This window comes from Microtus pennsylvanicus, chromosome 1 (assembly GCF_037038515.1).
Source record: "Microtus pennsylvanicus isolate mMicPen1 chromosome 1, mMicPen1.hap1, whole genome shotgun sequence".
NCBI classification, from domain to species: domain Eukaryota; kingdom Metazoa; phylum Chordata; class Mammalia; order Rodentia; family Cricetidae; genus Microtus; species Microtus pennsylvanicus.
This window is the reverse complement of record NC_134579.1, coordinates 47,794,251-47,807,679: the sequence shown is the minus strand read 5'-3', so window position 1 is coordinate 47,807,679 and position 13,429 is coordinate 47,794,251. Positions and strand designations below refer to the sequence as shown.

The 13,429-nt window shown below is 37.9% G+C and overlaps 1 protein-coding gene across 1 annotated transcript in view; it reads right to left on the bottom strand.

Annotated features, from left to right (window-relative positions):
- Slc9c1 (solute carrier family 9 member C1) overlaps positions 1 to 13,429 on the bottom strand; it is a 76,952-nt gene that overhangs the window by 57,065 nt on the left and 6,458 nt on the right. The window contains exons 5-8 of the mRNA XM_075989568.1: positions 11,538 to 11,663; positions 5,954 to 6,115; positions 2,298 to 2,397; positions 971 to 1,114 (exon numbers count right to left, since the gene is read on the bottom strand). Coding sequence (XP_075845683.1) covers positions 971 to 1,114; positions 2,298 to 2,397; positions 5,954 to 6,115; positions 11,538 to 11,663 — 532 coding nt within the window. The remainder of the gene's footprint in view (positions 1 to 970; positions 1,115 to 2,297; positions 2,398 to 5,953; positions 6,116 to 11,537; positions 11,664 to 13,429) is intronic.

The following is a 13,429-nucleotide window of genomic DNA, read 5'->3' as shown; positions in this document are numbered from 1 at the left end:
AAGAGGGTCAACTAAGCATAGCATATCAAGTTGAAGCAGGGCCAAAGTCCTCCCCCTGCATCAAGCCAGCGCAAGGCATCCCAACATGGGGAGTAAATTCCAAAATGCCAGCTCATACCCCAGGGACAGGTCCTGATCCCATTGCTAAGAGACCTACAAATAGCCAACCTACACAAGTAACTGTCACGCAGAGGGTCTAGGCTGGTCCCATGCAGGTTCCCTAGCTGTTGGTCTAGAGTCCCTGAGCTCCCATGAACTTGAGTCAGCTATTTCTGTGAGTTTCCCCTTCATGACCTTGACCTTCCTTGCTGGTACAGTCCCTCCTCCGTCTCTTCCACTGGACTCCCAGAGCTCAGCCCAAGGTTTGGCTGTGGATCTTCGCATCTGCTTCCATCAGTTACTGGATGAAGGCTCTCTGATGACAATTGCCATTATGACAAATGTCTTAGTCATTCTGACAGGTATAAGATAATCTCAGAGCCATTTTGATTTGCATTTCCCTGATAGATAAGGATGTTGAACAATTCTTTAAATGTTGCTTATCCATTTGAGATTCTTCTGTTGAGAATTCTCATTTCTTAAAGAGCTGGTTCCAATTTAATTTAGAATTCAAAGAAATGATAAAATAATATTGCGTTAAATCCTAAGATGCAATTTCTAGTGTTAGGTAGAAATCTTGAACAAAGATAGGAAATAGAGAATGAAACATACAAAATATTAATAATATTTACCTCTTAGCAATCATAGTAGATTATAAAGCTCTTTTTTTTATCTCCAAAAAGTTTGCAAAGTGTTGGCATTACTCTAAAATTCATGGAAAATTTGTCAAAATTCCCGGGCATTACTATGCCAAGGTTTACTGGAGAAGTTAGAGCCAACTAATTCAATCTGAGGTATGAAATAATTTTGCTATTTTGGAAAATAATCATCAGGTAAATTACTATAAACAAAGTTCAGATGGTATTCTTACCTTAAAACAATCAGTGTGAAGTAGATATTTAATGAATAATATACATCAGAAAATGATATATACAAATATGTTTGTGCAGGGATTAGAAGTCCAATGAAAGTAAACACCATAAGAAAACTAACGAAGGACAGACAATTCCAGAATCTGCATTTTTGAGAAGAATAAAATATAGTTATAGTAACAACATGTTTATTATAAAGCTTACCTCTTACTTATATGAGACATTATGCAATTGTCAATAAATGAAGGAGAACATGGCATTTATCAACACTCAACAAGGATTAACCCTGAACTGTGAAGAAAGGCAAACCAATCTAGGTAAACAGGTAATTTTAAAGCAACTAAATTAATTTATTTGTGTCAATTAATAACTTGCTTTTTTCTGCTGAGTCTAAAAGAAATAGTGTACAATCATCTGCAACATGGCATAACACAGGGACTAAACATCCAGAAACCCCTCTTCACAGAACTAGAAACACTGAGGGTAAAAAGGTCCTGTAATCACACACTGATACCGAAACGCTAAGTGATAGAATCAGGCAGTGGCGGTGAAAGTGACATTAACACAGAAGTGGCAGGGGACAAAGATCACAGGTTTGTCATGCAACACCTCAGTTCATATGTTAAGGAGGAAAAGACCATACAGTGGTTACAAAATGATCTAGAGGAGGAGGGGGATGGAGTAATAAGATGGGTGAGTCAGTGAAGGACGACAGGATCAGTGGGTTGACCAAGGGGTGGCAGAGTTGTGACAAATGGAGGACCCGAGACAATTAGAAAAATTATGGCAAGTGGGGATGCTTTCTCTCTCAGAGCATAGAGTGGATCTTCTCTAGGTTGATGAAATAAGCAATAGGATGAATTACCATTATCTTAGATTTCTACCATCTTTAAGAATAAGGCCTGGTGAATGTTATCTTTTAAATAGATTTATGGCATTGAATTGAGATCATGCAATTGTTATTTATATGTCTGTGGAAGTGAGTGGCTTGGGCAAGATAGTAGCCATACTCATAGGAGGGGAGAAGGCTTGGAAACTGAAAACCAGAAGAGTTTATGTTCATCACCATCACTAGGAGTGATGATAGGAGGATGGTGACGAGAGTCAGAGGGATGTCCCAATGAAGTCTCTACTAAAAGAGATGTAGAATCAAGGCAAATGCAAGATTAGGTGATAAGTTTTGTCTAAGACTATGCAAAAATGATTGTTACAGAGAAATTAGTGGGATAGTATATAGCATGCCATGTATCTCTAATAGCTGTTGTAATATCTTAGCTTCCAGTGAATAAAACAAAGTCAACAACAACAAAAAGAATAGCTACTCACTCAAGGAGAAATGCTTCCACTCCTGGTTTAAAACTTGTAGAATTTAGAAAAAGTCCCATGATGGCCACAGTAAATATCCCAGACAATCCAATGATCTCACCTATGTTTAGAATGAACAACAACAAAAGGATCAACTTCAGCAGCAGTGTGATCTCTACTGGGTGTGAAAATATCAAATAGTGTGACTTTACACAGATGTTATCCTCCTAGATTTCACCTAGAAAACATTACAAGTTGTTTCTGCTGTCCGTATTTTAATCCGCCCACAGATATCCATCACATTGAGGAGTAAAACATGTGATACACATGTGTATAATAGTGTATAATACTTTGGCTTCACATCATCTTCATCCATCCCAGTGAGGCTAAGCATCCTCTGCAGATCTGTTTCAGAGGAACTCTGGATGGGTGCATTGGAAATGACCTGGCAAATTCTGTAAGGACCAACCTCCTCATGCACTGTCTGCTTGGAAGACACACACACACACACAAACAACAACAACAAAAAAAAAACAAAAAAAACAACCCTGTGTTTTGTAGTAGAACTCAGGAATTGGGGACAAAAAAGCCACAATATGGATTTATTCCTATTTAATCTTTTTTTTTAATTGGAGCATTTAGTATACAAGAATTGAAAAGTATAGAAAACTGTTGATGGGTTTTTGTAACGTAGGTAATATACTTGTAAAACCCTCAATTATGTAATATAGCACAAAGAGAAAGCTAATAATCCCACTTCTAAGGCTGTAAATATAATTGTAAAGAAATTTTTGGAAGTCAGGTAAGTGCTGCAAACATGTAATCCCAGCACTTGTAGACAGAAACAGAGGCAGATGTAAACAGAGGTTTCTCTGTTCCACCTGGTCCAGCAGTTGCTTCTAAATAATCACTCAAAGGCTTAACATTAATTACAGAACTTTTGGCCTATACTTCAGGTGTATTACAAACTAGCTCTTATATTTGAATTAGTCCATTTCTATTAATCTAAGTGTTGTCACTTGGCTGTGTTTTTTTCTGATCTACAGACATATTGTTTCCTGGGTAGCTGGCTGGCATCCCTCTCCACTCTGCCCTTCTTTTTCCTTGTATTTAGTTTGACTTTCTTGCCTAGCTATATTCTGCCTTGCTATAGGCCAAAGAAGCCTTTATTATCAATCAACGAGAGCAACATATATTCACAGTGTACAGAAGGTTTATCCCACAGCAGGCAGAGGCAGGGGCAGAGACATGGACAGGGGCATCTCCGTGAGTTTAAAGACAGGATGGTCTGTAAAGCTTGTTGCAGGACAGCTAGGTGTATATAGTGAGCCCCTGCTTCAAAAGCAAAACCCAAAGCAAAACAATAAGAGCAATCACCAAAATAAAAGAAGAAAATGAACTTTTGACTGGGATTTCTTTTAGAAAGAATATTATATTTGTCTGGAAAGAAATTCGTAGTTAAGCTTTTGACTTATGAGGTCCAAGAAATAGCCACAAGCATCTATGTATGCTTGCTGAGTTTTTAAATTGAAGACATACAGCAAAAAAGAAACTGGAAAGATGAGGATATGGGAAAACAGAGGGAGCCATCAGAACTGAAAATAACTCATGAGCCACTTCGTATAATTTTATTTCGAGTTTCCTAGAAGAGATCGAGCTTTGAGCAAAGGCAGAGGTGGTAGCAAGGAAACAAATGCTGGACATTTCAATAAGGCTCAACATGTTTGAGTTTACAAAGAAGTTTTGTAGAGTTGGAGATTTTAAATAACTGAGTCAGAATCCTTTTCAGTATTAAAGAACTTAGAGAACTCCCATTTCATAATCCATCCTGAGTACCCACAGTCATACAGCAACAGCTCTGCAGTAGGATTGCACAGCAGTGTGAGTCTATGATAGGCTCCCCGCTGATCTAGCACACACTAAAGTATTTATTCTTAAGGTTAAGAAGCATTCTGGACATACTACTCTTACTGAAGTTCCACACACATACACATTTGACTCAGTTCTGGTCCACTCTGTCTATTTGATTTACTTTATATTCTTGTGTCTTAAGGGCTGAACTTTAACTTCTACAGACTTATTAAATGCTCTGATATTTGTCTATTAGGGAATTTTCTTTGCTTTAAAGTACCTACTTTTACATATTTATTTTTTCTTTGATGTAGTCTCCTGAGGCATTTAGGCTGGCATCAAGATTACTACATAGCTGAGGGTAACCTTGAACTCCTGATTCTCTTGCCTTCACCTTCCAAGTTCTAGAATCAAGGTGTTCACCATGATTCCCAGAAATGCACTCATTGTTTTCTAAATGCTTTTATAAAATACAAGGTCCCAAGACTTTAATTTGATTTGAATTATGGTTAAAATTTAATTAAATGAAATTAGTATTTTTTCCACAGCATTGAGGCTTCATGGCTATATCTCAAGCTCCATGTTTTAGAGTTTTGTCTCAGAAATGTAAACAGAAACATTTTAGAAGCAAACACTTTAATTCAGCATTTACAACTTTTTATTTAAGTATACTGGTGTTTCGCCTGTATGCATGTGCACCACATGCATGCAGTGCCTGAGGAGGCCAGAAGAGGGCGTCTGGGGTTATAGATAGCTGTGAACAACTCCATGGGTGCCATCTCTTCGGCACCAAGTTCACCGCGTTTGAATCATGAAAAAAAAAAAAGAAAAGAAAAGAAAAACTAGGCATAATTACTTTGAGAAGATCAAATTCAGGACAAATAATTAGAACTTTTTAGGTGACAGCCAAGGTAGGAAAATATTACTGATTCCTGCTTTGAATATGATCATGAACACATTAAGGCAGATCGTGATGAAGGAAATTTTGTGTTATGTATATTTTTTTTCTGTCTCTTGTCTTAAAAATTCTGTTCTATCACCCTTTTTCCTAAATGTCCACTGAGATGTCTTAATTTGAAAGTTCAGAGGTGTGTGTGTGTGCGCGCGCGCACGCGCGCAACTCCTACTTCTGGCTATGCTTACATTTCAGATATTAGGGAAGACTGCATTTGTTGGAATTCATTTTTATAAGAACTTAACTGTATATATCTACACCAATACACATGGAATGTACATCACCTGACTGATCATCCTTCAATGTTTTAATTCATTAACTTGATCCTATCACTTTTTAAGCATCATAATTGGCTCAATACAACAGACTGATTAGTTTCTTAAAATTGTGTTTTTCCTTTCACTGGCATGAGAGTAATATGGTTATTTTCAAATTTCTAAACAAAAATGTTTCTTCATTGCAATTTTTTCAAATTATATAGATCTTAGTAACTTTGTACTTTTCTATATTGGTCCAGGCACCCTAAATCTAAAGGTTGATAGTTTATAAATTTCTGTTAATGTAAAATAATCAAAATTTCCAGAAGGCATAGTATCTCTATAGAGGGTCTACAGTCTGTTCTGGTACATAAAATTCTTGATATATCTTATAACACAAGCATGTAACTTATTTTTTACTCATAACTTTTGTACAATTGGTTAGGAAATTCTATAGGAAAGGTATAATAAAATATTACAACTGTAGTTTTGCCAGATTCTTCTGGGTTTTGTGTTTGTTTTCTGTATCTGGGTACACTGTTCTCTTTGCACAGGTATTCACATTTTTTACATTGAACCGTAATTTAATGTGAAGCATGGACTCTCCCACTTACAAATGTAAAAGATGAGGTAGAAAACCGAAAAAATGAAAATGATGTGATTGACATCATCCCCAAAAATGGTAGACATCCATAGCTGGATCAGCTTCGTGCTCAGGATTCCAAATATGAAGCTTTCGAAAATATATGCCCAAGCTGTGGATATGATGTTATGCGCTATGGGAGAAGAGAGAAATGGAAAGCTGTTAATAGAAGCGACCTGGCCTTCACCTTGAATGATGCCCCTAATCAATTTTTCTTTTTGTCCTTATTAACGTTAGCTCATTGCTGTAATGAACACTGAAGTACAGACACCCCTTCAAGACACCGAGTTTACTGCATGTTAATCCTGTTTGTGATTTACCATTTCCCTACGACTGACTTAGTTTCTGCACACGAGTAGCCCTTTCTTCACACACTCACCGACATCTCTTAAGGCTTTCCCTTGTAATGAATTTTTTTCTATATACATAAATACAACCTGTTCAGTCTGTGTAAGACTATTTTTTTGGAAAAGAATGAGGAAATGTTGTAATCATATTATAATCTCAAAAGTAAAATAAAAGAAATAATTTTAAAAATATTTCATTATTTTAAGTGGAATATTTTATTGTATGTTTTGGCTCCGTACATGTCTGTGCACCATGTATGTGATGCACATGCCTGAGAGAGCCAAAAGTGTTGGATCTCTTTGCACTAGAGTTATGAACGGTTGTGAGCCAGCATGTGGGTGCTGGAAGTAAAACTCAAGCCCTCTGGAAGAACAGTCAGTGCTCTTGACTACTGGGTGTTCTCTACAGCCCCAAGTCCTGTGCTTCTTTGCTTTTACAAATAGGTTGTCATTTCCATAGGTTTGAGGTGATATTGTGTGTTTTGTTTGTATTTTGATAATTATGACATCAATACGCTGAGTGTTTTCACATGCCTATTGTACATTTGTATGTCTTCCTTTGAGAACTGTCTGTTCAGCTCTGTCTTAGTTACTCTTCTATTGCTGTGAAGAGACACTGTGATCGAAGCGACTTATAAAAGAAAGCATTTAATTGAGCGCTGCTTACAGTTCCAGAGGGAAGCATGGTGGCAAATAGGCATGGTGCTGGAGCAACAGCAAAGAACTTATATCCTGCTCTGCAGGCAGCAGGCAGAAAGAGGGAGAATGATTCTGGTGTGGACTTTTGAAACCTCAAAGCCTACTCCCAGTGACACACTTCCTACAGCAAGGTCATAACTCCCAATCCTTCTAAAAACAATCCACTGACTAAGGACCAAGCATTCAAATATATGAGCCTAGGGGGCCATGTTTATTCAAAATACCACAAACTCTTTTGTCCACTTAAATTTATTATTATAATCCTCAACTTAATCAGCAGCAGCACCACTATTGCTATCATTATTACTATCATTAATGCGTATATGCATGTAAATGTGTGCAGCATGCATCTGGAGGTCAGAGGGCAACTCTGTGGTGTTAGTTCTCTCCTTCCACCTTTATGTAGCTTCTAGGGATTAAATTCAGGTTGTGGGAAGGTAGAGAGAGCAGGAGGAGGGTAGGAAGAGGTAACTTGGATTGGCATGTAAAATAAAAAAAAGATTGTTTTAAATAAAAAAAATCGGGTCATTAAGCTTATGTGTCAAGCTCTTTTATTCACTGAGCCCTTTTACCAGCCCTGAAATTGCAAATATATCTTTGCAAGGTATGGAAAAAAACCTTAATGTCCAGCAGTAAGTGGATGAACAATGAACATTTGATTTACAATGATGATAGCACACAAATTAATCCTAGCACTTACAAGGAAGAGGTGGATCTCCGTGAGTTTGAGACTAGCCTGCTCTACAAAGTGAGTTCCAAGATAGCCAGGGCTATTCTCTGAACCCTGTCTCAAAAAACCAATCCAAACCAAACCAAACCAAACCAAAACCCAAATCAAATCAAACTAAAACAAAAAATTAGAATTATTTGGTATATACTACATGGGTATAATATTTAACCTTTACAAAGTAATTCTGCCATTCACACCATCATATTTGGTGAATATGGGTTTACCAAAAAGACAAGCTAAGTGAAAAAATGCAAACGCTGAAACACAGAAAGACAAATATCAAAATACCGTGTGAACACACACACACAGACACACACACACACACTGATATACATACATATATGCATGCAGTAAACATTACAGGTCACATTTGGTCACTTGGAGAGTTTTTTGGTCAGATGGTGCAATCTTGGATATTCAAGAATGAACAAGGACTAGGAAGTCCCAGACTCATGGAACAGATGTAATAGGGTAGGTACAAGGAAAGAATATGCTTCCGAATCTGTTATGATTGTGTACTCAAATGCCCCACATGGGCATATGTTTTGAACCTTGTTTCCCAGCTTTGTGGCACTGTTTGGGGAGCTGTAGGACCTCTAGGAGGTGGGGAGTCTTGCTGGCTGAAGTAAGCCACTAGAGGTAAATCCTGGCTCCTTTCTTCATTGTCTGCAGCAAGCTCCTGCCATCGCTTACTTTGTCAGTCCCCCTTGTTTTCCCATTGTGACAGACTGTAACCATCTACAACCATAAGCCAAAATCAACTGTTCCTCACATATACTGTTTCTGTCAGGTGTTTAGGCAGGGCAACACAGAAGGAAAGAATACAGAGTCTCTACCCAATCAATCTCTTACATTTTGTTGGCCTGTCAAACAGATTGACTAATTATTACTGGACAATCTGTTTGTTTTCTCTTCCTGAAAGCTATTCTTCATTATATATTTCTATACATAATGTGTTTTTGTGTTTTTTTTACTATAAACAAGCAAGATAGAGATTGTTTGGAATAGAGAACTAGGAGGTTTCTTATACCCCACAAGAATGTGCCCTCCTGAGTGATGTAGGTGGGTCTTCTGTCTATGTGTTACTTTCATTGGTTAATAAAAAAAAAACTGCCTTGGCCTTTTGATAGGCCAGCCCTTAGGTGGGTGGAATAGACAGAACAGAATTCTGGGAGAGAGAAAGCAGAGTCAGGCAGTCATCATGACTCTCCTCTCTGAGACGGACGCTGGTTAGACTCATGCCGGTAAGCCACTGTCAAGTGGCAATACAGATATTAGAAATGGGTTAGATCAATATGTGATAGTTAGCCAATAAGAGGCCAGGCAGTGTTTAAATGAATACAATTTGTGTGTTGTTATTTTGGGGGTAAAGCTAGCCATGCAGGAGCCGGGCGGGATGAAAAGCAGGCCTGCTCGCCTCATCATTACACCTGAGAAACTGCCATATTGATTTGCAAAGCACAAGTTTGCACTTCCACCAGCAGTGGAAGATTGTTCCCTTTACTCTGTGCCCTCTCCAACATAAGCTGTCATCAGTGTTGTGGATCTTAGCCATTCTGACAGGTGCAGGATAGTATCGTTTTGATTTGTATTTTCCTGTTGACTAAGGGTGTTGAACAATTCTTTAAGTGTATTTCAAGTATTTTGAATTCTTCTGTTGAGAATTCTCACTACACGCTTTAGAATTTTTGCAGTGTTTGGTCATGATGTTTAAGATTTGGGCTTTTTCTTTGACCAACAATGTTGACATGGCTTCAAGATATGCCAGGGCAATGGTGGTATAAAGCTCATGGGAGTAACCAAGCAACATCTTATTCGACTAAAAGGTCCACTTCATGAGATGGAACCCATATTCAATAATGCCTGGATGACCAAGAACCTGAGGCTAGATATCCCAGGGACCTAGAATTTAAAAAGAGCAATGAAATAAAATAACTCCTAATGATATTCTGCCATTCTCGTAGATCAGTGCATGTTCATTCACCATCAGAAATGCTTCCTCCTACACCAGATAAGAATAAATACAGAGTTCCTAAGTCAGACATTATGCAGTGAGTGAGAAACCTTGAAACACCCAGCTGTTTATGGGATGTCTCCATCAAATCCCTTCCCTCATGGCTGGGAAAACCCTGTAGAAGAGGAGGCAGAGTGTAAGAGCCAGAGGGAATGCAGGAAACCAGGAAAACAAGATCAATGCATATATGAGCTCATAGAGACAATATTCCAGGGTCTACATGGGTCTTTATCAGGTCCTCTGAAAATATGGCTCCTAGTTTAGTGTTCTAATGGTATTCCTGGGTGTGTGAAAAAGTGTGTGCCTGATTCTTGTGCCTTCTCTTGGGCTCTTTTCCTTCTTTTGGTTTCTTTTGTCTAATTACAATGTGTTAGTTTTTATTTTATCTTATTATATTTTATTGCTATCCTTTAAAATACTGTTATTTTCTAATGAGAGACAGAAAGGGAGTGGAGTCAGATGGGAGGGGATGTGGGGAGGAAGTGGGAAGGGTAGAAGGAGGGAAAATGTGATTAGGATATAATGTGAGAAAAAAACCTATTTTCAGTAAAGGGAAAAATAAGTAAAATCTTTTAAAAAAGAAAAAAAGGATGTGGTCTACTGGTGAGTTTGGAAAGATCAGTTGGGATTTTCCTTCCTTTCTAAGATGGGGGATATTAGAAGGACCATATTTCAACAGAATGTATTTAGAAATCATATAAACCCTTTGTTCATATCTACATCTTCTAATTTTTCCTTAAACAGTGTACCAGTTAGGGACTAAACATTCAAATATCTGAGCCTATTGGGGGCTACTCTCTTTAGCCAGCACATACTGAACTAAGACCATCCCACCGAGGGCCTCAGAACCCAGTGAGTGGCACAGTGTGTGCTAATATCTTCAGAAGATTGCTTTCATTGCTTTTCCCAAGTCTGTACAAAAATTGATACAATAAAAGGAAACTACCTTCTTAAATATTTTTATGAAAATATTTTTAGTCATGGAAATCTTTAAGAAGGCCTGTGGAGTTCTTTCTCCCACTACCCACTGATTCAGAGACCACATACTGAGACCAGTATTCTAGATTTTGATCAGAAATGAGCACTAAGAAGCTGTGGGGTGTTGGAATCATTAGATTTCTTGTCTTATGTGATAATTGCACAGCTGTATCATTTATCATTTATTATAATGATATTTATTCTCCACACACATATGTATATGATACAGCAAGGGGACAGATACACTTGTGCTTCAGGGTGATGTGTAAAAGCTGTGCTGGAGAGCTAATGCACAGACTGCAGTCGCTACTCCTGAGCTCTACTCCAGCCTCTGCAGATGAATGAGTAGCTCACTTTTCTTCTTTAGTGAAACTTTTAGGAGGTTGTGCCAAGGCAGAGAGGTAGAATGAGCTGCCTTCTCTTCCTGTAACTGGACGGCACTCTTAGCTTATCTTCTAAGTTCTTTTTGTTTGTTTGTTTTTTGGAGGGGGTAGAGGGTGGGGCACTACACTGCAGAAAACAAAATGACAGTAGCACTAATAACAAAATCCCACCTCGTCATTGCTGAGATCAGCGGAAGGCTGCTCTTACAAAGGGCCTCATGGGAGTTTCACCCCAACCCACAGTAGCTGCAACATGAAGAAAGAACATGCTACATAAACGTCACATCAACAAGCCAAGCCAATCCGATACTTTCTATAAGCATAATTTATCATAAGATACAACATTCATGACCACATTCAGAAATAACAATTCCTATTTTAAGAAGTTGGAAGCATGTCCTTACCTAGGGTATGGTTCATGTGTTTTGACTGGAAGTTGATCCTCACAACGGCTCTATATATAATTAAAGATATAACCGAAGTCATTAGACTGTCTCCATTAATTAAATTTGTGAGGCTTCTAGAAAGACCTACATATGTCAAAGAAGAGAAAATCTCATCAATATTTAAGAATATAACTGTATTAACATGCAGAAGGATATTCTTTGTCATGGACTTGTGTCACCTAAACTACTGTCGTGTTGAAAAAACAGTAAATTTAATTATTTACCTGCTGCAAGTCTTTATCATAATAATCAAATACTAACTTAACTACAGTTAATTATGTATATGTAAATCAGATAATTTAACTTGAGAGCTTATGCTTTCTTTCAAAGCATTGGTGACATCATGAAATTTATCAATATAAAGAATACAATTACTTGACTTACATAGGTAAGCCAATTCCTTATAATTCATTTGTATTTAAGGTGAGACAAAATGATGGCAGAAAGGTAAAGTAAAATAATAGATCAAGGACTTATAACCCAGAATTGAAGTAAAATATCAAGATATTTGTCTAGATAAAATTAAAAACTGGCTGACTTTTTCATGTATTCTTTTTAATGGCTTTAGAATTCAAGTTCCATGGGCAAAGAACATTCGGTTATGACCTACTTTCATCCTAGTTTTCATCTATTTGTCATGAGGTTCTAAGTTTAAGTGTCTTATCAGTTATACATTCCCATTGCCATTAAACATGATAGTATTGTTAAGATTCTAAGTCGGAGCATCTTTTGTGATTTGCGAGCCACAGGTCATTTCCTAGAAGGAACATTCCTTTAGGGAAAAGTCTTGTCCTATGACTGCAGTCACAATCTACCCATGATCAGTTTGCTAATGGACAAAAAGCCTGAGCACCATGTTCCTCTGGCAGTTTCATTAAGTATATTAATGTTCCAGTTCTTTGCTCTCCTGGTAGCCATGACTGCTTCTCTAACCCAGTGTTTTCCAATACTCTGACCCTCTAATACAGTTTTCATGCTGTGGTGACCCCCAAACACAAAATTATTTTCAATGTTACTTCATAACTGCCATTTTGCTACTGTTATGAATCATAATGTAATCGTCTGTGTTTTCCAAAGGTCTCAAGTGATCCCTGTGAAAGGGTATTTGACCCTCAAAGGGGTCATAAACCATAGGTTGAGAACCACTGTTCTACCACTACACAAGAAGATCCTGTGTATGTGGTTATCATATTGGTAGAAACAGAGACTTCTGCCTCCTTACTCTTGCACACCAGTGACCATCATGGCAGTGTCCCCTCCCAGTGATGCTACAGAAAAGTATATGGAGGAAAGGTGGTCCCCAGACGCTCATCTGTTGGCTGACTATAGGTTAGTGAGTAATGTAGCCGAGATCAGCAAGCCTTGTTTATAGTTTCAAAACTCCCATGCCCATGAAAACTAATAAGCAGCAATTGCTTTAAGTCACCACATTTGGGGTGTTCATTAGCCAGTAGTACCTACTGTTGTGTAATTACTGTAGTTTATAAAATAGAGATAGCTCAGCAAATAGTGGTTGTTTTTGAATGAACAACAAGTTTGGACTTAAGGAAAGAAAAAAAAAACTCAGGACAATGTACATCCATCTGTTCATGTCCTCTACGGACATGGACACTCCGTCCTAAGGGGATTTTCTTGTGAATGATGTACAATTATATATGACTTATAGAAGTACAAAAACAAAAGAACACATTTATGGAGTTTTAAACTATTTGGAGGATAGAAACAGCGCACACTCAGTGAACTGCTTGTGAGCAAGCCTGAGTACCTGAGATGGATCCCCAGAACCCATGTGAAATGCCTGCTACAGTGGCAAGCACCTGTAATCCCAACACAAGGAAGGGTGAGGAAGA